This window comes from Myotis daubentonii, chromosome 16 (assembly GCF_963259705.1).
Source record: "Myotis daubentonii chromosome 16, mMyoDau2.1, whole genome shotgun sequence".
NCBI classification, from domain to species: domain Eukaryota; kingdom Metazoa; phylum Chordata; class Mammalia; order Chiroptera; family Vespertilionidae; genus Myotis; species Myotis daubentonii.
In genome coordinates this window covers 46,981,519-47,008,699 of record NC_081855.1, presented here as the reverse complement: position 1 = coordinate 47,008,699, position 27,181 = coordinate 46,981,519, and the positions used below count along the sequence as shown (strand labels likewise).

Genomic DNA, 27,181 nt, shown 5'->3' with positions numbered 1-27,181 from the left:
GGGCGGGGCTTGTGACCCATGTGACTTGTGGGCGGGGTCGGGCGGGATCAGCGCTCCCTGGGGTTTTTGGCTCCGCCCCTCTCCCCTGCCCGGTCCTGTTGCGTCGCCGCCGGCTGCTACCCCTGGTGAGTCCCTGGAGTGAAGGGGGGCAACCGGTGCCAGCTGGGCCCTCGCGTCCCCTACAAGCAGACTTGCAGCCCCGAGGAAGTCCCGTGAGTGGTAAAGGTGCCACCGGTTTCGGTTTCCACCTCCTTCCGCCTTCCCAGGGATTCAGTGAGTGCGAGCGGCGTCACGGGGCCCCTGGAGCGCTCTCCGCGGCCTCGGGGGGCGGAGGGCAGTTTTCTCCCGAGCAGAGCAGGGCCTCGGTGCTGGCGGCCGGCTGGGAGGCTCCGTGGGCAGAAGGGGTCCCTCTGACGGGACTGCGGGTCCTGACGTCACAGCATCCCACCCCGCCCGCGGGCGGAAGTCTAGTGATTCCTGAATCCTAGCCCTTGGCATCTCCGTCGCTTGGGTGGAGGCGGAGGCGGGGCCCTGCGCAGTCACTCACTCACCCTGCTTTCTCTTCGGGCCTCCTTTTCCCCGTCTCGGACGAGGCGTGGTCCCCGAAACCCCTTCCTTCAGGGGAGCCTCTGTAACCGGAGGAGGTGTTCCAGAGAAGGAGCGGGAGTGGAGTGACCCGCTTCTTTACTGTCCACCTCCCATTGCCCCTCCCGCTGCCCCCTCCAGGCCGCTTCAGCTTGGGGGCGAATCGTTTCCACTCACGTTGTAATTCAACCTTGCATGCGAACATTTTTTTTTTTTATCACTTGGATCCTTGCTCCTGATGCAAGCCAACGAGTGGCGGAGCCGAGTAGAATAATACAGAGGCTGCACAGTAAATCCTCACCTAGCCTTGTCCTAGGGTTCTGCAACTTTAAGCCAGACGTCGTACAGGCAAGCCAGTTTTACCAGAGGCCAATTGATATAAACGAGAGTGAAGTTCCTACGGCGTCTTATCAACATGAGGACTCCACGGTGTTGAACAAAACCACGTTATTCGAGGGCTGCTGCATATTATAACTTATCTCCAATATTGCAAAACCCGCTTAAAGCAGCAGGTCTTCGTAGATAGTTGTAGAGCACATGGTTAAAGAGTACCCGGGCGACTTTTCAGAAGGCCTCTGCCTGAAACTCTACCCTTCAGCAGATATGACAGCTGTGGAGTGGAAAGGACCCCGAGAAAGGCGGCCAGTAAGAGTTCCGTAGCACTAACAGGCTGTATTATCTTTCAAGTCAGATAGTACATCTGGGGCTCTTTAAAGAAATTTGGCAGTGCTTATTGAAATAATGCCATGCTTCCTTATTTTCCTAGACCCGTGGTCGGCAAACTGCGGCTCGTGAGCCACATGCGGCTCTTTGGCCCCTTGAGCGTGGCTCTTCCTAAGCCTTAGGAGCACCCTAATTAAGTTAATAACAGTGTACCTACCTATGTAGTTTACGTTTAAAAAATTTGGCGCTCAAAAGAAATTTCAATTGTTGTACTGACGTCACAGCATCCCACCCCTCCCGCGGGCGGAAGTCTAGTGACTCCTGGCTCTGTTGATTGATGAGTTTGCTGACCACTGATTAGGATCATCATTATAGCTGCAAGGTTTCTTGGAAATCTTCTAGCCTGATCTGTGCATTTTATTGATGAGGCCTCAAAGGAGGTGGTGTGACTTGGCCAAGATCTCAGAGCTCGTCAGTGGCAGAACTAAGCTAAGACAGGAACCGAGGTGCCCCGGCTCGTAGCCTGGTCCCATTTCCACTACACTCCAAACACTATCACTTGTCACTTCAGGAGTTAGCATGGTCACCCCTTTAAGGGGAAAAGTGTAAAATCTCAGTAGAGTAAAATGGAGATTTCGTAGACAGCTTGGAGCTTTTCACAGTTTCTCATGGTTGCCTGCATCTTCTGTCCAAGAACTATTTTTCTGTTCTTCCCTCGTACTGCTGGCACTGGTGGTATGGGATGTGGGATGCGGGCCGCTGAGAAGGAGCTGGGCAGCCAATCCAGTCAGTTGTTAATGAGTACCATTTAAAGCCTTTCTAAGGCACCCTGAAAGACTCTAGGTAAGGAACTATAATGAACTTGGAAAGTTTGAATTACAGTAAGTGGCTTAATAATTTGAGGACCAGTGACTGTGTTGTTGTTTTTGCTCACTGTCTCATGCCATCTACAAATCCAGTGTGTTCTTTAAGGGTATTTCTGTGAAAGCATCTCTTCCAGGGCCACGAGTGGGACTCCAATTAGTTCATCCATTTTCTAGTTGCTCATCATTTGGAAAGTTAAGTAAGCAGAAGGATGAAGAAATTAAATTAATGTAGGTTTGCTTTCCCCGGGGAATTTTATCACTGGGAGGGAGGAAAGGCTATTAGGGTCTCTGACCTTAAACATCAGTTGATATCTTCCTTCCAGGAAAAGTCAAATGAGGTATCGTCACTGGCCCAGCTTAGATTGGCAGGGTCATGCTCTCGGCTTGCCCATGGCCTTTTCCATCCTCGGCTTTGGTAAGAGGCAGACAAGGGAAGCCACTGCTGTTTTCTGCCCTCCCTGCCTCCTCAACCCCTTGCACAGTCTTGACAGAGGATAGTTTTTATTTTAAGAATGATTGCGTTCTGCCCTGACCTGTTTGGCTCAGTGGATAGAGCGTTGGCCTGCGGACTGAAGGGTCCCAGGTTTGGTTCTGGTCAAGGGCATGTACCTTGGTTGTGGGCACATCCCCAGTGGGGGGTGTGCAGGAGGCAGCTGATCGACGTTTCTAACTCTCTATTCCTCTCCCTTCCTCTCTGTAAAAAATCAATAAAATATATTTTTAAAAAACCACTAAAAAAAAAAAAAAAAAAAGAATGATTGCGTTCCAAAAACCCAGAGTGCCCTTGGGTGCCTGCTGGGTCCTTCTGGGAAGGTGGGATCACTGAAATGGGTAACTTTATGGAATCTTACATTTTTATAAGCAAGGAACCAAGACTGTTGACTTTTCCAGATAGATGATTAGATTTTCAGATGAAAGATAAGAGAGTATCCATTGGCTATGCACTCAAGCTTTTTTTTAAAAAAAAATTATTGATTTCAGAGAGGAAGGGAGACGGAGGGTAAGAGAGAGAGAAACATCAATGATGAGAGAGAATCATTGATCGGCTGCCTCCTGCATGCCCCCTACCGTGGATCGAGCCTGAAACACGGGCATCTGCCCTGACCGGGAATTGAACCGTGACCTCCTGGTTCATAGGCCAACCCTCAACCACTGAGCCACAGCAGCTGGGCTGCACTCAAGTTTTGACATGAGCTCTTCCATGTCGTTTTGAACATATATGCTGACCTTTCATCAGTGACCTTCTGTTCATGAGGTACTGTATAGATTGTTTTTCTAGTAAGGAAAGAGAGGCTGTACCCAGCCCCCATACCATTAGCTGGTCTTGTCTTTCACAGTAGCATCCATTTGCAAAGCAGCTTGCGAGAATTTGAATGTGTGGAAGGTGGGTAATGGAGTGTAAATTTTATGGGTCCTTCAGGAAATCAAATCTGTGCCTTCTGTGTTTTTGGCACCATGCCACTTGAACCAGCTCTACCAGCTGAACCAGCCATACCAAGAATTGATGAAGCACTTGGAGATTATCATCTCCTTCCCCTATTTTAGACAAGAGAAAGCTGGGAAACAGCAGCTCCTCCAAGGGTATCCAACAAAGTAAGAGCAGGACTTAAAAAAAAAAAGTTAGTCCCACCACCATTCACCACCTTTCATTATTTGATGAATTACATGCATATATCTTTTTTTTTTAATTGTTTAAAGTATTACAAATAGTAGTACATATGTCTCCTTTTTTTCCCCATTGATCTTCCCCCGGCCTCCCCTACCCGCCGGCACATGCCCTCCCCACCCCCCCAGTGTCTTGTGTCCATTGGTTATGCTTATATTACATGCATATATCTTATTCATTTATTTATACAATGAATACTCAATTAGCAATCACTACAAGCTAGGCATTATGTTGTGTATGCAGTGGTGATCGTGTAATGAAGAAAAAGAACAGGAGTATGGTACTTGGGTACACTGAGGTCCTGAAGTCCCTCTCACCTGACTGTTCAGATCCATAGTCAAAAGACAGATTAAGTCATTTTACATGACAGGGGATATGCTGGCCCCAGTCTGACTGGAGACCACTAGGGAAGAGAGGGGCCTGAAGGCTGAGAAAACTTGCCGCCCTCCCTCATCTCAGAGCTCATGGGGGCAACTAGCTTATCACGAGGAACAAGTCCTGACCTAGACTGCAACATGATCTCTCTCTTCCTTAGAAAAACTGATCTGAGGTTTGAGGTTTGAGGATGTGGTTAAACTGTGTCACAAACCAGAAAGCCAATACTTTTTTTTTTAAGTTAAACTCAATCCCAAGAATAGGTAGTTCAGTGGCTTTTCTGTGAAAAAACTGGCCTGGTTGCTTAGGGTTCAAAATAAAACCAGGAAAAGTAAAGTGGGGCAGGGCTAGAAAAGCGACTGTCTTTTTCTTATTATTGTACTTACTTATTTTAAATTGTGTGTATGCGTGTATACAATCTTCCAACATGTTCCAACAGCTGAACTTGTAAGGTATCATATAATGTTTGCAATGCACAGCTCTTTCTTCATCGGCTGTGTAGAGATGCAATATTGTTTTCATTTCCCGGTAAAATTCTTGGTTGCAAATCATGGATTCACTACGTGTTAGTCCAGGGAGGCATTTAGAAGTCAGGACATGTAGCTTTTAAGGGTTAAGAAATATCAAGTCTCAGCAATTCAAAAGACTGTGTGTGTTTCTTTTATGTGCTACTTTTACCTCCCAAATTGTTTCCCATCCTTGATCACATTTTATCTGTACTGTGACCTAGAAAGTTTATTTAATAAACTTTATTATCTCCATTTTATAGATAGGGATCCAAACTCGCTTGCTGTCCTCCAAACTTGGGCTGCATTTTTCTGTTTCTTTGCTTTTTTGCATGCTGTTTCATGCCTGGTATGTCCTCACCTCAAAGCCATTTATCAAAATCCTGATCTTCCTTGAGGGCTTTACGTAGAATTCTGCTCACTCCCTGAAACTTCCCTTCATCTTCCTAACCAGTCGCATCGCTTCTCCTTTTGAATTTAAGAGATTTTGCACTTAACTCATCCATTGGCTGTCACTTGTTTACTCGTCTACTTCCATATTGGGTTGGGGCTCATTGTGAGGGCAAACACTGTGTCAGAAGGGGGGAAAAAACACCCGCAACAGTAGTAATTCACTAACATCTGCTAAACCCTTTTTTTATACAAACTCTATGCTAAGTACTTTATTCTGTCATTCAACATGTCGACTTGGTGTGAAGTGCCTGCTCTATGGCAAATACTGATTTAGGGACTGGACACTACATTATTTCAGTTCATGCTACGAAAAACCGAATGAGATAGATGTGATTAGCCCCATTTTACAGATTAAGGAAACAGGCATAGAGCCCAGTGATTAAGTAAATTGCCCAAGGTCACGCATATCATTGGTGGTGAAGCTGGAATTTGAACTCCACCATTCTGAGCACAGAACCCATGCTTGTCACCATCACATGTCAAACAGTCTCCTTCTCTCATCCCTATCTTCCTCCCTGCACCCATCCCCAGTTCCTAGAGAAGTGCCTTCATATATGGAAGGGCCTGGTGATTATAGGATAGTAAATGGAATTGAATGGAGAAGTTGAAATCTAGAGAAATTGGTATTCCGAAAGTCACAGAGCTTATTGAGATGAAAAATCTAGAATCGATATCTTCCAATCCCCAGCTCAAGCTGCTTTCCTCCGGGCCGCCTCACTTATTTCAGGCATTTAGAAGGAGGTGAACAAACTAGCTCTGAGCAGAGAACAAGGGCATGTGAGCATGGTGGTGCCTGTGGTGAAGAGGTCAAAGATCCCAGAAAATTCTTACAGCAGCGGTTCTCAACCTGTGGGTCGCGTCCCCTTTGGGGGTCGAACGACCCTTTCACAGGGGTCGCCTAAGACCATCGGAAAACACATATATAATTACATATTGTTTTTGTGATTAATCACGATGCTTTAATTATGTTCAATTTGTAACAATGAAATTGGGGGTCACCACAACATGAGGAGCTATATTAAAGGGTCGCAGCATTAGGAAGGTTGAGAACCACTGTCTTACAGGAAAGGAAGTTATGAACGCAAAGTGGCTCAAAGTGAAACCAAAAGCAGGTTGTATGGTTTCAGTACTAGTCAGGCTGCTTTTTGCTTTTCCGACTTGTCTCTAACAGAATGTTCCCTGGACGAGAGCCCAGAAATCGCCACCATTTCAGACAACTCCCTCTGAGCCGTATTCTATCCCATATCTCATAACAGGACCCCGCCATGGAGGAGACAGTGGGAGACCCGCCCACATCAGCTGTCTTGCTGGACCACTGTCACTTCTCTCAGGTCATCTTTAACAGTGTGGAGAAGTTCTATGTGCCAGGAGGGGACGTCACATGCTATTACACCCTCACCGAGCACTTCACTCCCCGTCGAAAGGATTGGATTGGAATCTTCAGAGTAAGTAGTTACTTTAGTATCAAGTGACTGGGAACTAGAGCTGAATCTTCTTTACTGTGTGTTACAAGCAGTTGGCATGTTATCTGGCCAGTGTTAAAGTCCTGAACTAAGCCCCCCAGCAGTTCCCCCTTAACACACCAACATCTGCCTTGGGACCCAAGCCAAAATAAGGTTATATTGTGCTTTCAAAGACCAAACGTACATTTTTTTAAATTATCCTGTTTTGGAATGTTCATCTGTGACTTGACAGGGATGATTGTTCCCTTACATCATTTCTGTGACTTTAAGCTTTCTTTTCTTACTTAGTAGAGTGTCTAATTTGTTTTAATATGAGTATTGAAAATCTGGAAAGGATGCTGAGAAGTTGCCTGGTTTGGCATCCTGCATCTAAGTTTGTTCCTGCGTAAGTGTGTTCTTTCTTCTTCGTGAAGATTTCCCAGGGCAGAAGGTTTATGAGCTCCCTCAGTGGCCTCTTCTAATGCCTGATCACCCTGTCAGTTCAAGTACAGAAATGGGACTTCTTTATTAGAGCCAACTTGCTCTCTATCTCGGCTTCTCCCCTCATCTGTGTCTTTATCTGTCACACACACACACATCATAATGACAAACCTTCCTATTTCCAGAGACGGGAAGTAAAGGTCACATTTAAGTAATTTACACTGCTGAGTTCCAACGTCTGTGACCTTTGTTTTGACACCTCAGTCTGTCATGTGCTTGTTTGCCAGTGTCGTTCATCCTGAACTCAGACATCATTCTTGACCACACTGTGAAGGAGCTGGTGCTTATTTACATCCCCCACTAACTAACTTTTCCTTAATTGTTTGAAATTCCCAGCTATTTGCTGGAGCCAGGGCAGCTGGTGTTTCGAGGCAGCGACAGACAACTAGAGGGACACGTGACAGCTCTGCAGACTGCAGGAGGCTGAAACATTAGACTAAAAGATGTCCTAACACAGAAACCTGACACACCAGAGTGTTTCCTATTTTGTAAAGAAGATGATAGTTGTTTTATCCTTCCCACAGGTGAGGTAGAACTTACTACAATGGAGCTATACCTTCGTTGTCCAGTCCAGTAGTCTCTAGCCACTTGTGGCTATTGAGCATTTAAAATGTGGCTAATGTGGCCCTAGCTGGTTTGGCTCAGTGGATAGAGTGTCGGCCTGCAGACTGAAGGGTCCCGGGTTCAATTCCAGTCAAGGGCACATGCTCGGGTTGCGGGCTCAATCCCCAGTAGGGGGCATGCAAGAGGCAGCCGATCAATGATTCTCTCTCATCATTGATGTTTCTATCTATCTCTCCCTTTTCCTTCCTCTCTGAAATCAATAAAAATTTTTAAAAAAGAGAGACAAAAGAAACAGCAAAAAAATAAATAAATAAAATGTGGCTAGTGTGGCCGAGTAACTGGATATTAAATGTTATTTAACTAACTCAAAATTAAATAGCCTGTGTGGCTACTGGCTATAATATTGGACAGTGCAGGTATCCTATATAATAAAAGGGTAATATGCAAATCGACCAAATGGCGACCAGTCACTGTGACGCACACTGACCATCAGGGGGCAGACACTCAACGCAGGAGCTGCCCCCTGGTGGTCAGTGCGCTCCCACAGGGGGAGCACCACTCAGCCACAAGCCGGGCTGATGGCTGGCGAGCACAGTAGTGGTGGCGGGATCCTCGTGGCAGTGCTAAGGATGTCTGGCTGTGGCTCAGGGAGCAGGCCTAAGCCATCAGTCGGACATCCCCCAAGGGCTCCCGGACTGCTAAAGGGCACAGGCTGGGCTGAGGGGACCGCCCCCCAAGTTGTGCACCAGGCCTCTAGTAGATAATAAAAAAGAGGAGGATTCAAAAAGTACTTATTAGAGTTCATAGTGTAATCTGTAACTTTTTTGTTATGTTTCTGTTCAGCTTAGACTGGTTGTATTCCCCAAGCACTTAGCAACTTCCAGTGAAGACTTGCCCATAAACCAAATGAAAGTCAAGCTTTTTAAAAAGACATGTTTAAAGACATTTTTTGAAATGCATCTGCATTTGGAATGCTTCATGCATTCCAGAGGTATTGCCATGCCTCCATAAGGAAATGGTCAATCCAAAGAAAGGCCTCTGATGTTCATGTCCATAAACCTATTTATTTGAACACCTACCCTGAAGCCTGAAAGTTTTAAGACTAATAAAGAATGCAAACTTTTTGAGAATACACTGTGTGCTAGGCCTTTGATGAGGTTGTGTGTGTGTGTTCTAACTTAATCCTCACAGCACAGTAGCCCCCGAGATAAGTCATATTATCTCTTGTGCACAGATAATACTTTCCCAAGATCTCCCAATGAGTAAGGGGTAAAGAAAATTTGTTTGACATCCAAACCTCTGCTGCTCCTCCTCTCTTCCTTTGAACAATAAATGGTAAATTAGAGAATTAAACGTCAACTCTAAACTTTTGTCCTTTTTGTCTCACTTCTAAAGCTCTCCCAGTGTTCTTTCAGTGTGGTTTTTTTTAAAATATATTTTATTGATTTTTTACAGAGAGGAAGGGAGAGAGATAGAGAGTCAGAAACATCGATGAGAGAGAAACATCGATCAGCTGCCTCCTGCACATCCCCCACTGGGGATGTGCCCACAACCCAGGTACATGCCCTTGACCGGAATTGAACCTTGGACCTTTCAGTCCGCAGGCCGACGCTCTATCCACTGAGCCAAACCGGTTTCGGCCAGTGTGTTTTTTAAAATATATTTTTACGGATTTCAGAGAGAAAGGGAGAGGGAGAGAGAGATAGAAACATCAATAATGAGAAAGAATCATTGATCGGCTGTCTCCTGCACACCCCACCCTGGGGATCGAGCCTGCAACCCGGGCATGTGCCCGGACTGGGAATCAAACCGTGACCTCCTGGTTCAAGGTCGACTCTCAACCACTGAGCCACACCGGCCAGGCTTTTCACTATGTTCCTAATCATATCCCTCAAGTCCACATCACCAAGTGCTTCCTGGCACCAAGTAGGCATTCATGAAATGTTTTTGAATGTGCAGTATGCTACGTCTTCTCAACATAGCAAAACCTACCACCACTGATTGAGCTTAAAGTGAGTGGGAGTCAGCTTTCCTACCTTCAGTGTCTAGTCCTGAGCTCCATACTCTCCTTTACCTGAGCATGTAAATGCCTCCGAGGTTTCAGAGGGGGAAATACCACGCCATGAGAAGCAGGCTGGGACCAGGACTACCCAGGTGGAGGAGCCAGGGTCAGAAATCGCAGTAGCTAAAAGCTGTTTTCTTGTTCCAAGGCGGCAGTAATTCTTAGGCTTTTCCTGATGATATTTTGGTCACAGTACATTAAGAAACTACAGGAAGTGAATGAAGACTCCATAAAATTCCTGCTTCCTGCTCCGCCGCATACTGCAGTGGCTGTGAGATGCTTACAGCGATGGGGTGTGTATTAATGAGACACTAAAACATGCCTAGTATGTTCTGATGAGCTTTCAGTGTGGCCTTTTCAACCCTGCTCCGATTCCTTAATATAGAAAAATGGAATTTATTCTCCGTTCTTTTTCTTCCCACTGGGCTCAGGCAGGGTCAAAATATGGCAATAAATGTAATTTTGCTTCTCATTTGCCGAGCGTTCTCCCCTTGGAGACACAATGGCTCCCTTTCTATTCCCTGGTGTCCTCTTATCTTCGAGATACAATTTGAGCCATCTTGTACTCCTCTTCACATTTAGTGAGAATATTTTCCACGTAGCCAGCTGTCTGCTCTGAGGCATATTTTACAGAATCCTTCTATCTTATGACTTACTGCATTCAGTACCTAGAAGAGGCCTTTATAATATCAGATTGTTATTCTTTTCAGCACCAAAAAGGCTTCATTAAACATGCCTTAAGAAAAACACCAGCCCTAACTGGTTTAGCTCAGTGGATAGAGCGTCGGCCTGCGGACTCAAGGGTCCCAGGCTCGATTCCGGTCAAAGGCATGTACCTTGGTTGCGGGCATATCCCCAGTGGGGAGTGTGTAGGAGGCAGCTGATCGATGTTTCTCTCTTATTGATGTTTCTAACTCTCTATCCCTCTCCCTTCCTCTCTGTAAAAAATCAATAAAATATATATTTTAAATAAATAAATAAAAAGAAAAACACCAAAGAAATGCAAACTCTATAGTCTGGACTCGGCTATGTGGTGCCTTGTAATCTAAGAAACCTCCTCCTTCTCCATCCCCAACATGCAAATTATTCAAAAAATATATATTTTTTAAAAATGCAGTAGTATAACCATGTTGGTATAAGTGATAAGACTGATCTGGACACAGGAAAGGACAAACTAAGGGAGAGGGCAGATCAAAAGTGCTTTCTGATGAAGTTCCCAGAACCTTTGTAAGACAATAGCAAGATCCAGGTTCACAATCGCAGAACTTCTTCCCATCACTCCCAGTTCTGTGTCTGACTTGGAGACACAGTTTTTGGAACTCTTGTCCTGGATGTTGAGTTATCAGTTTTTGTTTCCTTCTAAGACAGGTATTTTGGACTCTGTGTGTGTGCCAATTTTTTGCTGTATCAGACATTTTACCATATATGGTTGCCATAGGTCAAAAAACAAGATTTGATTCATGGTAAGTGGATTTTGTCCACTCATTCTGTTGTCTTTTCAACATAAATAAAAGGTAAGCACACTTTGAGAAGACATAGCCCAAATAAGGATTCCCCCCTGAGCACTTCCAGATGCTGAATGGAGCCTCTTGTCATTGCAGGTGGGATGGAAGACAACCCGTGAGTATTACACCTTCATGTGGGTTACTTTGCCCGTTGACCCAAACAACATATCGACCAAACAGCAGGAAGTCCAATTCAAAGGTGAGAAAAATAGGGGGTAAAAGGTGTTGAAAACAGTAGCCAAGACTAATTTATTTCATTGATCTTGGCTTTCTGGAGCAGATAAAAGACTTCCCGATTTTTAGTTTTCTGAATAGACCTGACTTTGGATTACAAATAATATTGTGTTCTCAGCTTATTACCTGCCCAAGGATGATGAGTATTACCAGTTCTGCTATGTGGATCAGGATGGTTTGGTCCGGGGAGCAAGTATCCCTTTCCAGTTCCGCCCAGAAAACGAGGAGGACATCCTGGTTGTTACCACTCAGGTCTATAAATAACTCACCTCTATCCCTTCCTGCCAATAAGAGTAGTAATTCTAGGATAGGGAGGGATTTGAGTCAAAAAGCCTTTAATGACTGTCTAACAGATACTATTGAGAAGAATTTGTACAATACTCACTCAGACCCTCTTCAGAATGACTTAGGAACGTTAGCAAGAATCATAACAAGGGATTTCTCCTTTCTCTAAAACTAGTGTAGCTCAGTTGGCATTCAGTTATTTCCTTAATTTTTCCCACCGCACACCTTATCACCACAGTAAATTGATAAGCTCCTTTGAGGAGAGATGCACTAACTCTTCTTCTTGGATCTCTCAGTCCTACACAGAGCCTGTCATGTATGAGTATTAGATTCACTTACTTAACAGGACATCTCCTGTCCATCTAGTACAATGGTAGCACTAGGGATGCAATGTAGAATCAAAACACTGTCGGTGGCCTCAAAGAGCTAAGTCCTTAAGAGAGACAAGCAATACTAAGTGTTTGCGAGAAGAGTCTACATTCTTCTGTCATTCCCCCTTTTCACTTTATATGGCCTTAATTTTGTTTCTCTTTCTTCTTGGTAATGGCAGGCTCAGTACTGCAATTTATACAGACACACATCTATTACTGTCTTCCTTACATATTGAGGGGCTGCTCCCATTTGGGGTACAGAAATGTCACTATAGTGAGTGGGAGTCATTCATACTTTCTCTGTCCCAGGCTATGGGAATTTTCTGCTACAAGGATTTGAATATCCATTGAGCTACAAAGGGTCAAATAGTTTAAAGAATGCTCTTTCATAGGGTGAGGTGGAAGAGATTGAGCAAAGCAACAATGAGCTTCGCAAAGAAAACCAGGAGCTGAAGGACAGCTGTGTCAGCCTCCAGAAGCAGAACTCAGACATGCAGGCTGCGCTCCAAAAACAGCAGGTACGGCTGTTGGCTAACGGTGACTCTGGAGTATGGAATTGGATGGTGCCTCTTAGCCAGGCCAGCACCATTTTCTGTTTTGCTTGTGATCTCACTCCCTTACACTAATATCTTTGACTAGGCATAGTGTTAAACATTTTATGTGGATCATTTTATTTAAACTTCATGGCAAACTTTTGGAATATGTACTATTATTACCCCAACTTTATAGATGAGTTACCTAAAGCTTAGGGGAATTAAGTAATCTCTTATACAGCTAATAAGTGATGGAGCCAGGATTCAAACCCATGCAGTCTGACTACTTCTTTTCAGTGCCTGTTTATAATCTATAATAATAAAAGTGTAATATGCAAATTGACCGAATGGCCAAACAGCGGAATTACCGTCTGCACGACCTTCCAGACGAAGCCAGGGCTGCGAGGGCTAAGGCAGAGCTACGAGGGCCAAGGCAGCTGGGGCTGCGAGGGCCTACCCTTGCACAAATTTCTTGCATCGGGCCTCTAGTTAGAAATAATTTGCTTTGATGAGCTAGAACGTGGATATCAAGAGAGAAGCAGTAATAAAGTAAGGTTGTGGGTTATCTAAACTCTTTGTAACTTCTTTTCAAATCAGCGGATGGTGAATGAGAGTTGATAATGCTAGAAGCTGAAGTAGAGGTTTTCTCTAAAGACTGTAAACTAGCCTGGTCAGTGTGGCTCAATGGTCGAGTGTTGATCTATGAACCAGAAGGTCACAATTTGATTCCCAGTCAGGGCACATACCCAAGATGTGGGCTCAATCCCCAGAAGAGGGCGTGCAGGAGGCAGCTGATTTATGATTCTCATCATTGATGTTTCTATCTCCCTCTCCCTTCCTCTCTAAAATCAATAAAAAATATATTTAAAAAATAAAAATAAAAAAGATATATCCATTAAAGGTGACATAGGTATAACTCACAACTCGGCTGTCAAGAACAGCATCTGGCCAGGAGCCTTACAGCCTATCTACCAGATTCTAACCAAGAAATCAGAGGGTCTGGGTTCTTGGATTCGCTCTCCTGCATACTTGCTACTGGTTATTATAAAGATAGCAAAAGCCAATATTTATTCATGAGTACCTGCTCTGTGCCTGGCACTATAATTAAGCACATCACTTAATTCTTAAAACAGCCTCACAGCTCTGAGAGGTAAGTGACTTGCTCAATGTCAATGTCATATTTTGTGGCTTTGGAACGAGCTGGGATTTGCACTCAGATTTTTTTATTTTTTTTTTAAGAGAATGCTTTTTTTTTTAAAAAAAAAATATATATATTTTATTGATTTTTTACAGAGAGGAAGGGAGAGAGAGAGAGTCAGAAACATCGATGAGAGAGAAACATCGACTAGCCGCCTCCTGCACATCCCCCACCGGGGATGTGCCCGCAACCCAGGTACATGCCCTTGACCGGAATCGAACCCGGGACCCTTTAGTCCGCAGGCCGACGCTCTATCCACTGAGCCAAACCGGTTTCGGCCACTCAGATTTTTTTTATGTTTTTGGAGACAGGATCATACAATGGTTAGGAACCTTGTCTTTGGAGTCAACAGGCTGGTTCTCCCATTTATTGTTTGATGAGCCAGAAGAAATTTCTTAACATCTCTGATGAGCCTCAGTTTCCCTCCCTGTTTTTTCACAGAGATACTAGTACCCATGTCCATAACAGCATTTTTTGCAATGGCCAAAGGGTTAAAGCAGCCCAGGTATCCAGTGACAGCTAGATGGCTAGACGAGACGTGTCGTGGCATGTACATACAATGGAATGTTGTCCAGCTTTAAAAGGAAAGGAAACTCTGATACATACTGCAACGTGGATGAACCTTGAGGACATTATGCTGGGAAAAGTGGGTCAGACACAGAGAGATGGATACCATATGATTCCACTTACATGAGGTACCTAGAGTAGTCAGCATCATAGAGACAGAGAGTAGAATGGTGGTTGCCAGGAGCTGGGGGAGGGGGAAATGGGGAGTTAGTGTTTAATGGGTTCAGAGCTTCAGTCCTGCAAGATGAAAAGAGTCCTGTGGGTGGATGGCGTGATGGTTGCACAACAGTGTGGATGTTCTTAATGTCATTGGACTGTGTGCTCGAAATGGTTAAGATAGTAAATTTTATGCTATGTATATTTTACTACAATTTTTTAAAATATATTTTTATTGATTTCAGAGAGGAAGGGAGAGGTAGAGAGAGATAGAAACATCAATAATGAGAGAGAATTGTTGATTGGCTGCCTCCTGGGGATCAAGCCCACAACCTGGGCATGTGCCCTTGACCAGAATAGGACCCCAGGACCTTTCAGTCTGCAGGCCAACGCTCTATCCACTGAGCCAAACCGGCTAGGGCTTAACTACAATTTGTTAAACAGAAAAAAAAAAAATGACTTTTTAGACGTCTATAAACCAATGTTTCTCAACCTTCTGGCTCTTTAAATACAGTTCCTCGTGTTGTGACCCAACCATAAAATTATTTTTGTTGCTACTTCATAACTGTAATGTTGCTACTGTTATTAATCGTAATGTAAATATCTGATATGCAGGATGGCCTTAGGCGACCCCTGTGAAAGGGTCATTGGACCGCCAAAGGGGTTGCGACCCACAGGTTGAGAACCGCTGCTATAAACTAAACCGTTTCCCACCTTAGAGCTAAAAACAAATAGTTGTTATTTATACACAAGAATTGATTCAGTTCAGAAGGCACGGGAAAAAAAAAATGTTTAGGACGAATATGGTGGCCACTAGCCCCATGTGAAATGTGGCAGGTTGTGATATACTGTAAGCCTAAAATATATTCCGGATTTTGAAGACGTTGTCTGAAAAAAGTGTAAAATTCCTTTTATTGTTTACATATTAAAACAATATTTTAGATATATTGGGTTAAATTTACTAGTGGTTAAATTAATTTCATGTTTCTTTTTACTCTTTTTAATGTGGCTACTAACACTTTTTAATTACATATGTGGCTTTCTGAATTTATTGAACAGTGCATTTCTAGGAGAAAAGCAGCATTATTTTATCCACTGCTGTGTCTGCAATGCCATACAGTGTCTGGTGTGCCGTAGGCACTTATTAAATATTTGTTTAATGAATTAATGGGCAAATATATGCTCCAGTGGAAGAGAAATTAAGGTAGATACATTTTTAATGTAGAAAGAACGTATTAGGAATATTTGAATATGAGAAACCCCTTTACTTGGATATTTTATTCACTGTTATGCCACGCTGTGTCTGACATGTAATACGTGCTCAATAGATATTTGTTGGCTGCCTGAGATATTAAAACTGTCTTAGAAATGGTTTGTGCCTTTGACATTTCACTCTATAGGAGGAGCTAAAAACCTTAAAGAGCATCAACAAGAAGCTGGAACAGAAAGTGGAAGAGCAGAAGGACATTTCGGAGACAGAGCTGCTACAGTGAGTGTGACCCTTGCATGTGAGGAACTGCCGTCTGATAGGCACCCTTAGGAGGGTCAGATTAGATTTCTAGAATTTGTTAGACTACAGTCTTCCTATTATGGCATTGAGGGTGTGGTTCTCCCCTTTGAGTCATGATCTCTTTGGTTCTAGGTTAGAGAACTTTGTGTCAGAATGGTAAGGAGAAATGACCTAAATTCACGTATTAACGTGAAGTATCAAATACCTGCACTTTGAAGTCAGGAAGCCAAAACAGGACTGAAGGAGAGACTAATGGATTTTAAAATAAATCTGGAGGCTTAGGGCCAAGGCAGCCTTAAATCATTTAAGGCCTGGGGGAGCCAGCAGGCATCAGCATATATTTCACATAGTCACCTCTACCTCCGCAGACTGAAAGAACAAAACCAGAAGCTGTCCGCAGAAAACGAGAAGATGGGAGTCAGAGTGGATCAGCTTCAGGTAGGCCACGGCAAACCTTTGCCCAGCGCTCAGCCACTGAGCCACACCGGCCGGGAGGAACACACATTTCTTTATGTTTTGCACATTGAAAAGCATTGTTTCTGGTTAGCTTTCCTTCTTTATATCTTTGCTGTATTTACTACTTTTGCTTTAGGCACAGCTATCAACTCAAGAGAAAGAAATGGAGAAGCTTGTTCAGGAAGCTCAAGATAAGACAGAGCAGTTGGAATGTCTGAAAAAGGAAAACTTTCTCAGTTTAATGGAACAGGTAGAGTCATGGGAAAATATATAATTTTTTGTCATTGAGGAGAAAATATATACATTGTTCTTTCTTTATCATATACCTGGATATCACTGGCTCTGGGGGAGGTCTCAGAGGAAGCCATCTGAAAGAGGTATCTCATGGCTGTTCTCAGAAACTAATAAGAGAAGGCTTGCTTCTTTCTCTGCATCCTGCTTGCTCATTAGCTGGGCAGGCCCTTCCCCAGTGCGTGTGTGTGTGTGTGTGTGTGTGTGTGTGTGTGTGTGTTTCTAACAGTGGTCCTGAAATCTGTTTTTGTGCAGAGGAAGCACCAGCAGAAGCTAGAGAAGACAGTGGAGGAGCTGAAGCAACAAGAAGCTATTGCAACGAAGAAAGAGCAGGAGTTAACGGCATGTCTATCTTTGGATGGCTACATGGGAGGGAGCCTACAAAAAGGAAGGGATAGGGTCTACGCTCAGGTGATGGACAGGATAAATAAGCAAAGAGGAGAATAGCACTTACCTCTGGACATGTTGCATTCTACCCAAAAGGATAGAGAATTTGCTATGTACAGAATGTTTAGGAGATGTAGGTATTTTAATGTGTGATGAATGATAAAAGAATAGTGGAAGGTAAACTTTATGACAGGTTGTAGTAAATAGAGCCTTGGGCTGGGAATTCCCTTCTTTTCTTTTTTAAAATATATTTTTATTGATTTCAGAGAGAAGGGAGAGGTAGAGAGTGTTAGAAACATCAATGATGAGAAAGAATCATTGAATGGCTGCCTCCTGCACACCCCGCACTGGGGATCAAGTCCGCCAACCTGGGCTTGTGCCCTGACTGGGAATTGAAAAGTGACCTCCTGGTTCATAGGTCAGTGCTCAGCCACTGAGCCACACCAGCCAGGAGGAACACACATTTCTTTATGTTTTGCACATTGAAAAGCATTGTTCCTGGTTAGCTTTCCTTCTTTATATCTGTTGTATTTACTTCTTTTGCTTTAGGCACAGCTATCAACTCAAGAGAAAGTAATGGAGAAACATGTTCAGGAAGCTCTAGATAAGACAGAGCAGTTGGAATGTCTGAAAAAGGAAAATGGCCAGCTCTTTCTCAGTTTAAAGGAACAGGTAGAGTCATGGGAAAATATATAATTTTTTGTCATTGAGGAGAAAATATATACATTGTTCTTTCTTTATCATATACCTGGATATCACTGGCTCTGGGGGAGGTCTCAGAGGAAGCCATCTGAAAGAAGTATCTCATGGCTGTTCTCAGAAACTAATAAGAGAAGGCTTGCTTCTTTCTCTGCATCCTGCTTGCTCATTAGCTGGGCAGGCCCTTCCCCAGTGCGTGTGTGTGTGTTTCTAACAGTGGTCCTGAAATCTGTTTTTGTGCAGAGGAAGCACCAGCAGAAGCTAGAGAAGACAGTGGAGGAGCTGAAGAAACAAGAAGCTATTGCAACGAAGAAAGAGCAGGAGTTAACGGCATGTCTATCTTTGGATGGCTACATGGGAGGGAGCCTACAAAAAGGAAGGGATAGGGTCTACGCTCAGGTGATGGACAGGATAAATAAGCAAAGAGGAGAATAGCACTTACCTCTGGACATGTTGCATTCTACCCAGAAGAATAGAGAATTTGCTATGTACAGAATGTTTAGGAGATGTAGGTATTTTAATGTGTGATGAATGATAAAAGAATAGTGGAAGGTAAACTTTATGACAGGTTGTAGTAAATAGAGCCTTGGGCTGGGAATTCCCTTCTTTTCTTTTTTAAAATATATTTTTATTGATTTCAGCAAGAAGGGAGAGGTAGAGAGTGTTAGAAACATCAATGATGAGAGAGAATCATTAAATGGCTGCCTCCTGCACACCCCGCACTGGGGATCAAGTCCGCCAACCTGGGCTTGTGCCCTGACTGGGAATTGAAAAGTGACCTTCTGGTTCATAGGTCAACGCTCAGCCACTGAGCCATGCCAGCTGGGCAGGAATTCCCTTCTTAAAGAGCTATTGTGCGGGCAGACAAATGATTATAAAGTTGAGCTCTATGATTGGAAAATATTATAGCAGTAAAAATTTTGTTACAATTGATATAATATTGTCAGTTGTCGTCATTATAAATTATTCTGAGCTATAGTAAAATGGTCATGCTAGCCTAATGACTAATAATTTTCTATAATATATTATTGGAAAAAAGGCCTCATGATGATGACAGGTGCCTAGGAGCCCCATTTTCTGAATTGATGTAAGAACATGAGAAATCCTGATGTCTGGAGCCTATCCAACTACTGGGATTATAACTCATTATATATGTATCATTCATTCAGTCAGTGAGTCATTATCCAATCAGTTATTGAGTACCTACTACTATATAAGATACTGTATATTTTAGCCTAATAAAGAGTAGAACAAAGTTTGTAAATCACCAGTTCATAGGTTAAGTTTAGCTAACAGAAATGTTTTATTTGGCCCAGATGGTATTTTTTTTTAAATTGAGTTAGTTACTAATACTTAAAAATGGGAATCTTTCCCATTAAAAATTGTATTTCAGCTTCCATTAAAAAATTAGAGGATCTGGACACATTGAGTCCATATCTGGAGCTGAGTAGCTGCTGCACCCTTTACTAGTAGATAGATCATGTGACCTCCATTTGTCTGCTGTCTTCACTGTTTCATTGCATTCAACTCCTTCATTCAATTATATTACATATTTGGGTTTGTGACCTCTAATGTAGCAAAGAAATTACTGTTTTAAATAATCTAGAGCCATCCAAAGATTTAAACCTTCTTGTGGCAGCTATGGGTTTTCTCAGTTTTCATGGAATATTTTGCAAGATCCAGGGACTTCCCGGCTGATACCAATTCTTTATTCCTAATGCATCCAAAAGGCCCCTACCTATTAGGACTCTGGTCTTACACTCCAGGGGCCTAGGAACAAGAAAACAACAGTGGAAGAGCAGTTAGTACAAGAGATGGACTTGCTAAGGGCAAAGGTAGAGGCCGGGAAAGCCTGTTTCTTAGAGAAGTACAAAGAGTCAGTGACTCCACAAACAGATCGGGCAACTCAGGGCTGCTGCACTGGTAGGTGACAGAGACAAGGGGCCCAGGAAGCAAGGGGTGCGAATGTTTGTGGTTCTTAGACAAGCCCAGAGGGTTGTAGACCCTTGTTAAGGAGAGAAATTTATCTTTCTGCTAAAGAGAGGAGGGATGGAGTGTGTGGCCAGAAACCAGCCTGGGAATCCCTGGAAATACAGGCCGCAGCTCAACCATAGGCCTCAGGGAGGATTTTTGTAACCACTGAGCAGATTCAGAGAGCCTCTCCTTACGTCTGCTCTTTGAGGAAGTGAAGCAGGGCTGGAAGAGCCAGCAGGAGCCAATGGGGATGGGAAGCCAGGGGCCTGCAGTCAGCAGATCACCGGATAGCCTCTAGTGTTACTACCTCAGGGTTGGCTAGAAGCGCACAGCAGTTTGAGCACCAGCATTCAAATAAAAAATCTTAGGAAAAAACTCCACAATTAGTAGGATTAGCTTAAGTGTTTTTGTGAGGTTTGGGAATGTGGATGTGTGTAGGTAGGAGGTGGAAAGCTCTGAAGCATGCCCAGGAGTTTGGGATTCATGAAACTAGTCAAGTCAACATTAAGCCCAGCATCCCAGTGTGGGTTCCTGGTAGCCTTGAATAAATTCCTGCTCAGATTCTCTCTTCCTCACTGTAACTTGAGTCCAGATGCCTGTTTTCACATGGGAGGGAGTCATGCCAACCTAGCCCTAAAAGCTTCAGGCTGCGTTGACTGAGATGTTTATTCAAGACAAAGATGATTGCTTCCATCGTTGGGTGGGGTTAAACAAGGCTCCATTTATCCCTAACTCTGATAAGTCAGCATTGAGGTTTTCCCCAAACTGTTTCTCTCTTGGGTCACTTATAAACTAGAAGAAACTGGCACCTGGATGCTTGCCCAGGCCTTCGGGCATTTTAAGTTACTTTTCTATTAGTTAGAGCTGCTCTATAGTACCACTCCTCCCTACTCCATCCTCCCCCACCTTGGTCCCAAGACTTTGTAAAGCTAGAACCTCTGTGATCTTGTTTCACCCCACCGTGGATCCAGATTATCATATATGACCCTAATCCTAATTTTTTTTTTTTAATTATTGATAGGATGAGAACTTTGACCTGTCAAAAAGGCTGAGTGAGAACAAGATGATATGTACTGTTCTGCAGAGAGAGAAAGAGAGATTGGAAGGAGAAAATGATGTGAGTATGTAAATGAGGGTAGAAAACTCCAAGATTTTAAGGGGAAGGAGCAGGGTGAACCAGAGGTATGGTAATAAAATAAAAAGTTAAATAGCCCTGCTGGTTGCCCATCAGCCTGGGGACCTGAGGGTTGTGGGTTCGATTCCCAGTCAATCCCAGGCTCGGGCAGGAAGCAACCAATAGATGTGTCTCTTAATTTGATCCCTCCCTCTCTCTCTCTCTCTCTCTTTTTCTCTCTCTCTTTTTCCCCTACCCCTTCCACTCTCTAAAAAATCAATATATCCTCAGGTGAAGATTAAAAAATAAATATAAATATATATAAATTAAAATATATATATATATATATATATATATATATATATATATATATACACACACTAATAAAAGGGTAATATGCTATTTAGAGCAGACATCTTCCGGACAAAGCCACAGCGGCTGCCTGAGGCTCAGGCAAGCCTCAGATGGCACGGCTGCTGCTGTGGGGGCCCAAGGCTCAGGCAATGAGGGCCGGGCCAAGGCTCAGGCAAGCTGTGGTGGCTGCTAAGGCCAAGGCTCAGGCAGCTGCAGCGGCCAGCAGTGGCAGCAGCCAGCAGTGGCAGCAGCAGAGGTGTGATGAGGGCGTCGCCTTCCCCTGATTGGCCAGTCGTCTTCTGCAGAGGGAGGCCAAATTGCAGCTTATGGGGAGCGGGCCTAAGTTGTCAGTAGGACATCCCCTGAGGGCTCCCAGACTGAGAGGGGGCAGGCTGGGTTGAGGGGACGCCCCCCCCCCCCCAGCAGTGCACGAATTTTCGTGCACCAGGCCTCTAGTATATAAATGAAAAATAAATATAAATAAATAAGTTAAATAAAAGAGCCCATTCTGGAACAGTGCGGGAGGCACATGCTCCTAAACAAAGTAAATTTAATCTGGTTTCCTGATCTACCACAAAGTCCCCTCTCTGTTCTATAACAAACTTGTTTGGCATGGCAGCAGTCAACCTGAAAGAAACAGCTTTGACGATGATCTGACTTAGTATTTTTGGTTTTATCTTCAGCGTGATTGTAAGTGTCGTCTTTGGAGAGTAATACCCTGTGTCACTTTTATGCTAGTGAGGAGCCCCTTTCCTTCAGCACAACTTTTTCTTTTCTCTCTGCTGCCAAACCAGGAGCAGAAGTGGTGGTCTGTACCAGTCCTGCACCCATGGTAGGCTCCTAATAAACACTGTGCATTCATTCATCCCTTCATCCGTTCATTCATTCATCCAACCGGTATTTTCTGCTGTGTGTTAAACACAAGTTATTATTGATTGATTGATTGATTGATTGAGGATGATCACAGCAAATGAAGTGGTTGCACTTGAAGCCATTCTCATGCCTTGACTAGCATCGAGGAGTGGGTGTCCATGCGTTCTGGCCACTCCCTCTAGGTCTACACCTCCAGCAGTTCCCAACCTCTACCCTCTCTGTGACCCTTCTGGGCTATGCCTCCAAGCAATTATTTCTACTTTTGATTTTACTATTTATTCCAGGGTGTTTCCGTATTGTAAAAGCCCTTGGGGGTCTATTTCTGGCCCTGTCATTCTCAACCTCTTCATTTAGACAAATACACTGTGACTTTGAAATCCTTGTTTTCCTGGAATAGGCCAGTGGGACCAGGCGGGGGGAGGGAGGGATGTGCACACAATTTAGCACAAGAAGGAAAAGGTCTGATATTTGGAAGCTTTGTTAAGAGCTATAGTAAAGTCCTCTTGAGATGTTATGGAGCAGTTTACTAATTTTCTTTTTAAAGAACTTCCAATGCTCTCTGTCCCCCTTGTACCTTATTCTCTTTCTTTCTCTCTCATCCCTTCCCTCCCTCTTACCTTCCTCCCTCTCACTCTCTCTGTTGGGATATCCATTGGATGGGATAAAACATAAAGAAGGGAAAAAATATATCAGATTAATATTTACATTGTGTAAGAAAATTGTTCTAGAAAGGAGACTAAAAAGAAGCATTTTGCTCTCAATGTACAACAATTTCAGTCTTAACATAGCTCCTGCCAGCCTCATATATCCATACAACTTTTGTGCCTCCTTCAGTATGGATGTGTTTAGAGATTTTAAATTCTTTTTTACGTTAATCTAAACACAGTTTGGTATGCTTTTAGATTCAGATCTTAAGAACTCAGATCTTCAGAGCCCTGGAGGCTGCTGCTTCCCCTTCTCAAGAATCTGGTTTATCATTTCCACGGCTCTTCAGTACCACATTGTTTATTAAGAACTACCTGTAATGGGCACCCTTTTGCCAGTTCGTTGAGGCCATTCTTTGTTGTTGTCTTTCAACATGTTGCCCTAAATCTTCTATCCTTAGCTTTTGAAGAGGGATAACTTCAGATTGATGAGTTACATGGGTCTGGATTTTGACTCTCTGCCATTTCAAGCGCCTACTTCAGATCAAGGAGATGCAGGACAAAACCCAGGACTTGTCTTTGGAAACCCATATTTTGGTAAGACAACTTTGCCATGGGAGCTGAAAGATCCCTGCCTCCATCCCTTTCCCCCACTCAGTTTTTGTGTCTGAGATGCTAATGAAGTCCAGTCTCATTGTTAAGACTTGCTGGGCAGAAGCTGAGGACCCAGTAGAAAGATTGCCAGGCGAGAGGTGTTAATTGAGAAATAAATCTGAATCTAGAAGACACAAATCAGATCACTCGCCTAGAAGCAGCAGACACAAATTGAGTCCCGTGGCTATATTCCCAATACATAAATCGGGGGCCTGTCTCTGTGTAGCAGATATACACGTTCAGAGCTGAGGAGCCTAATTAAGATTTGGAAATGGAAGCACAAGAGGCACGCAGTGCCACCCAGAAACAGCATTACGTCAGCCACCCGATGACCTGACCAAGGGCAGCAAGCGTGTGCTCCACAGAGACCCCTGGGGGTGTGGATGACAGGAAGTGGGGGTGACAGCCTCTCTTGTCTCACATGGACCAGGGGTCAGGTGTTCTTAGCAAACAGGGAACGTCCCTCTCTTGTCTTCAAAAGTGACCTGAGACCTCATTTTCTGGGCAGTTTAAAGTGGTCAGGTTCTCAAGAGTCACAATCAGATCTTTGCAACAGGCAGGGGTACGCGTTTATTTTTCCTTTTAAATATTTGTAAGTACTTTATTTGAAAAATATCTACATGGATTCAGTCTTTTTTTTAAATATATATTTTATTGATTTTTTACAGAGAGAAAGGGAGAGGGATAGGGAGTTAGAAACATTGATCAGCTGCCTCCTGCACACTTCCCACCAAGGATGTGCCCGCAACCAAGGCATGTGCCCTTGACTGGAATTGAACCTGGGACCCTTCAGTCCGCAGGCCAACGCTCCATCCACTGAGCCAAACCAGCCAGGGCTTAAAATTCAGTCTTAAAATCTATTCTCAGACTGTTTCCTTATTGAATTGTTACTGTTTTTATAAAAATCTCATTTTCCACCCACTGAAACTAGATGGGGTTTTTTTCTGATTATGTAACATACAGGGCCTCTTCATGATTTTTTCATTCCCCCCTATTGACCTCTATCAGAAGTAAACGGTTTATAAAGGAGATAGACAGAGGCAGTGGGAGAAAGGGAAATATGGGGGCTACAAAAAACAGCTGCTAGAACACAAGTACTGGGGTAGGGATCTGGGGGTGATATTTTCTCATTGAATGAAATCTTTTTTATGACCCTCAGGCATCCAAGAAAGCTCTGCCCCCAGCCTGGTAAGTATTTTGAATCATGAGATTGACCACATCCAATCCTTGAGAAAGTGCCCCTTTCTGCTCCAGTTCATGGGAGAACCACGGAAACTGGGTCATGTTGATGACTCCTGAAGTCAGCTGCAGCCTGTTGAGGTGGGAGAAGGAGGCACAGTTTATCCACCAACATCCGGCTCAAGGTCTCTATTGTGAGCTGGGTTTAGTACAAGATTAGGAAGGAGGTGTGAAGTAGGCAGCTAGCCAAACAGGGTATGTCCCAGCCCTTCCGGCTGGAAGCTGTTTGACTGCTTCAGCAACTTAGGACCTTTCACCCTGGGTTTGAGAAAGCCCCAGGGAGCCTCTCCAGACGTGACCTTGAGCACCTACCATGTGCCAAGCATTATGCCAGATGCTGAGGACAGAGTGGAAAATAAGATAGACATGGCCTCCGCCACATACAGCCTACACTTTTACTGACCTCTTTGTTCTTCCTCCCAGCGCACCATCAAGAAATGTCCCACCTGCAAATCAAACCTTGCTGATGACGTTTTCGATCACATCTCGCAGCAGCAGCCCATTGAGACCCTGTCTTTGGATTGTCCGGTTTGTGACAAGAGCTTCTCGGCAAACGAAAAGCAAATCTTTGAAGACCATGTGTTCTGCCACACTCTCTAAGTGACCCCGCCTCCTGGATCTATACTGTACATAGATTTTATAGAGTAGAACCTATAGCTTCTGCTATGAGTTATGACACAAGATCCTGCCTAACCTGAAATCATTAAGGATTTACTCAGTCCTGCTGCCCTAAAGGTAGAATCATGTCGATAATCTACAGGATAGTGTTAAGGGCTGTTACTTCCATCTGTGTGGGTTATGACCTTTTAAATCACAGAACGCTAGCTATGTCAGCCTCTCACCTATGATGCCCATTTTTCCAAGGATCTCCAGTACAAGGGCCCTGGAATAGAAGCAACCTGGCTATTCAGAACAGGTTTGACTCAAATATAAAGTGGTTCGTTTTCGAGGTTGTCCACAGCCATTCAAGGTCAAGCCTTCAGTATATTTGTACTCAGTCTTCAGTCCTATCCTTGGGGCTGGAGATTGATGAGAAGTTGAGCATTTCTTCCTGCTCTTCTTCAGGCCTCTTTCTCCAACCAATTGCATTAGGCTGGCCAAAAATGGCCTGGCAGAGAACTCAGGCATCCAGCTGGGATACCACAGGTTTCTCATCTTGATTTCTCAGCTCCTAATAGAAGCGCCTTATTCCGGAACCATGGACATGAAATACTATTTCAGTCACAGAAAACTTGCTTTCTCTCTGGATACCTCTGATTGGCGTTTTCTACTCTTTGATCTTTCCTACGCACATAACATTTATTGTTGTGAGTCATTAACAGTAGTGGGAGTTGTTAGAAACTGTATGGGTTTGCAACTTTCTAAGCTGGTGACTTTCATTATGGATGAGTCAGAATAATGAGAACTAATGTTAACCTCTTTAATACTAAAAATAAACTAGTCCTCTTTTTCAGGGACTTTGGCAATTTAAACCTTGAGTTTATAGTCTTATTTTTAATCTTATGGGAAAAGCGTAATCAAAAGAATTGTGGGAATTATGGACCTCACCAATAATTTCTCTTCACCTATCTTAACTAGTCAACAGAAGAGTTTCCTGGCAATTATCTTGAGGTGGAGAGGAAGTGATGAAACATTACCTTAGTTTGACAAATCTAGAACCCTGATTTCTTGCTCTAACTTTTCATGCATTTTTTTGAAAGGGGGCAGTATGGAATTTGGTACTTGTGTGAACTAAGTTCACTTCCCTCCATCCAGACTAATTGAACTATAAGAAAGTAGTTCCATGCCCTGGCCAGTTTTGCTCAGTGGATAGAGCATCAACCTACGGACGTAAGGGTCCTGGGTTCGATCCCCTGTCACAGCACATGCCCAGGTTGTAGGATGGATCCCCACTAGGGGGCATGCAGGAGGCAGCTGATCCATGATTCTCATCATTGGTGTTTCTATCTCTCCCTTCCTCTTTGAAATCAGTAAAAATACTAAAAAAAAAAAGTAGTTCCATTTTCTCTCCCCTTAGGCACTGAACAAGTAAAAATGACTCCCAGGTAGTCAACCAGCAGGTCACTATACAGACTTTTGCAAAAAGTTTTGAATAATGTGAAACGTGATTTCCTGGATAAGGTTGAACTAACTATAGCTGCATTCCTTCTGTTTTTATCCTGATTGGAGTTATGCCTTAGACCAGCCATGGGCAAACTACGGCCCGCGGGCCGGGTCCGGCCCATTTGAAATGAATAAAACTAAAACAAAAAAAAGACCGTACCCTTTTATGTAATGATGTTTACTTTGAATTTATATTAGTTCACACAAACACTCCATCCATGCTTTTGTTCCGGCCCTCCGGTCCAGTTTAAGACCCCATTGTGGCCCTCGAGTCAAAAAGTTTGCCCACCCCTGCCTTAGACGAACTATATTGCCCAGTCACGGCTCTTTGCCTTTATTTCTCCATTGATA

General features: G+C 43.7%; 1 protein-coding gene across 6 annotated transcripts; it reads left to right on the top strand.

Moving 5' to 3' along the window:
• The first annotated feature begins 26 nt into the window (after positions 1-26).
• On the top strand, positions 27-26,199 carry CALCOCO2 (calcium binding and coiled-coil domain 2). Of its 6 annotated transcripts, none has more exons than XM_059670704.1 (13): positions 27-125; positions 6,371-6,559; positions 11,285-11,387; positions 11,541-11,674; positions 12,471-12,596; positions 15,933-16,021; positions 16,411-16,480; positions 16,635-16,748; positions 17,045-17,131; positions 20,871-20,966; positions 23,296-23,431; positions 24,648-24,676; positions 25,151-26,199. In XM_059670704.1, exons 2-13 carry the CDS (start codon positions 6,380-6,382, stop codon positions 25,325-25,327), a joined length of 1,341 nt encoding a protein of 446 aa, XP_059526687.1. In that variant the 5' UTR covers positions 27-125; positions 6,371-6,379; the 3' UTR covers positions 25,328-26,199. The 6 variants fall into 6 exon arrangements, with proteins under 6 accessions (XP_059526687.1, XP_059526688.1, XP_059526685.1 ...); XM_059670705.1 differs by having other exon boundaries at positions 96-212; XM_059670702.1 differs by lacking the exon at positions 27-125 and adding an exon at positions 139-273.
• Positions 26,200-27,181: the final 982 nt, after the last annotated feature.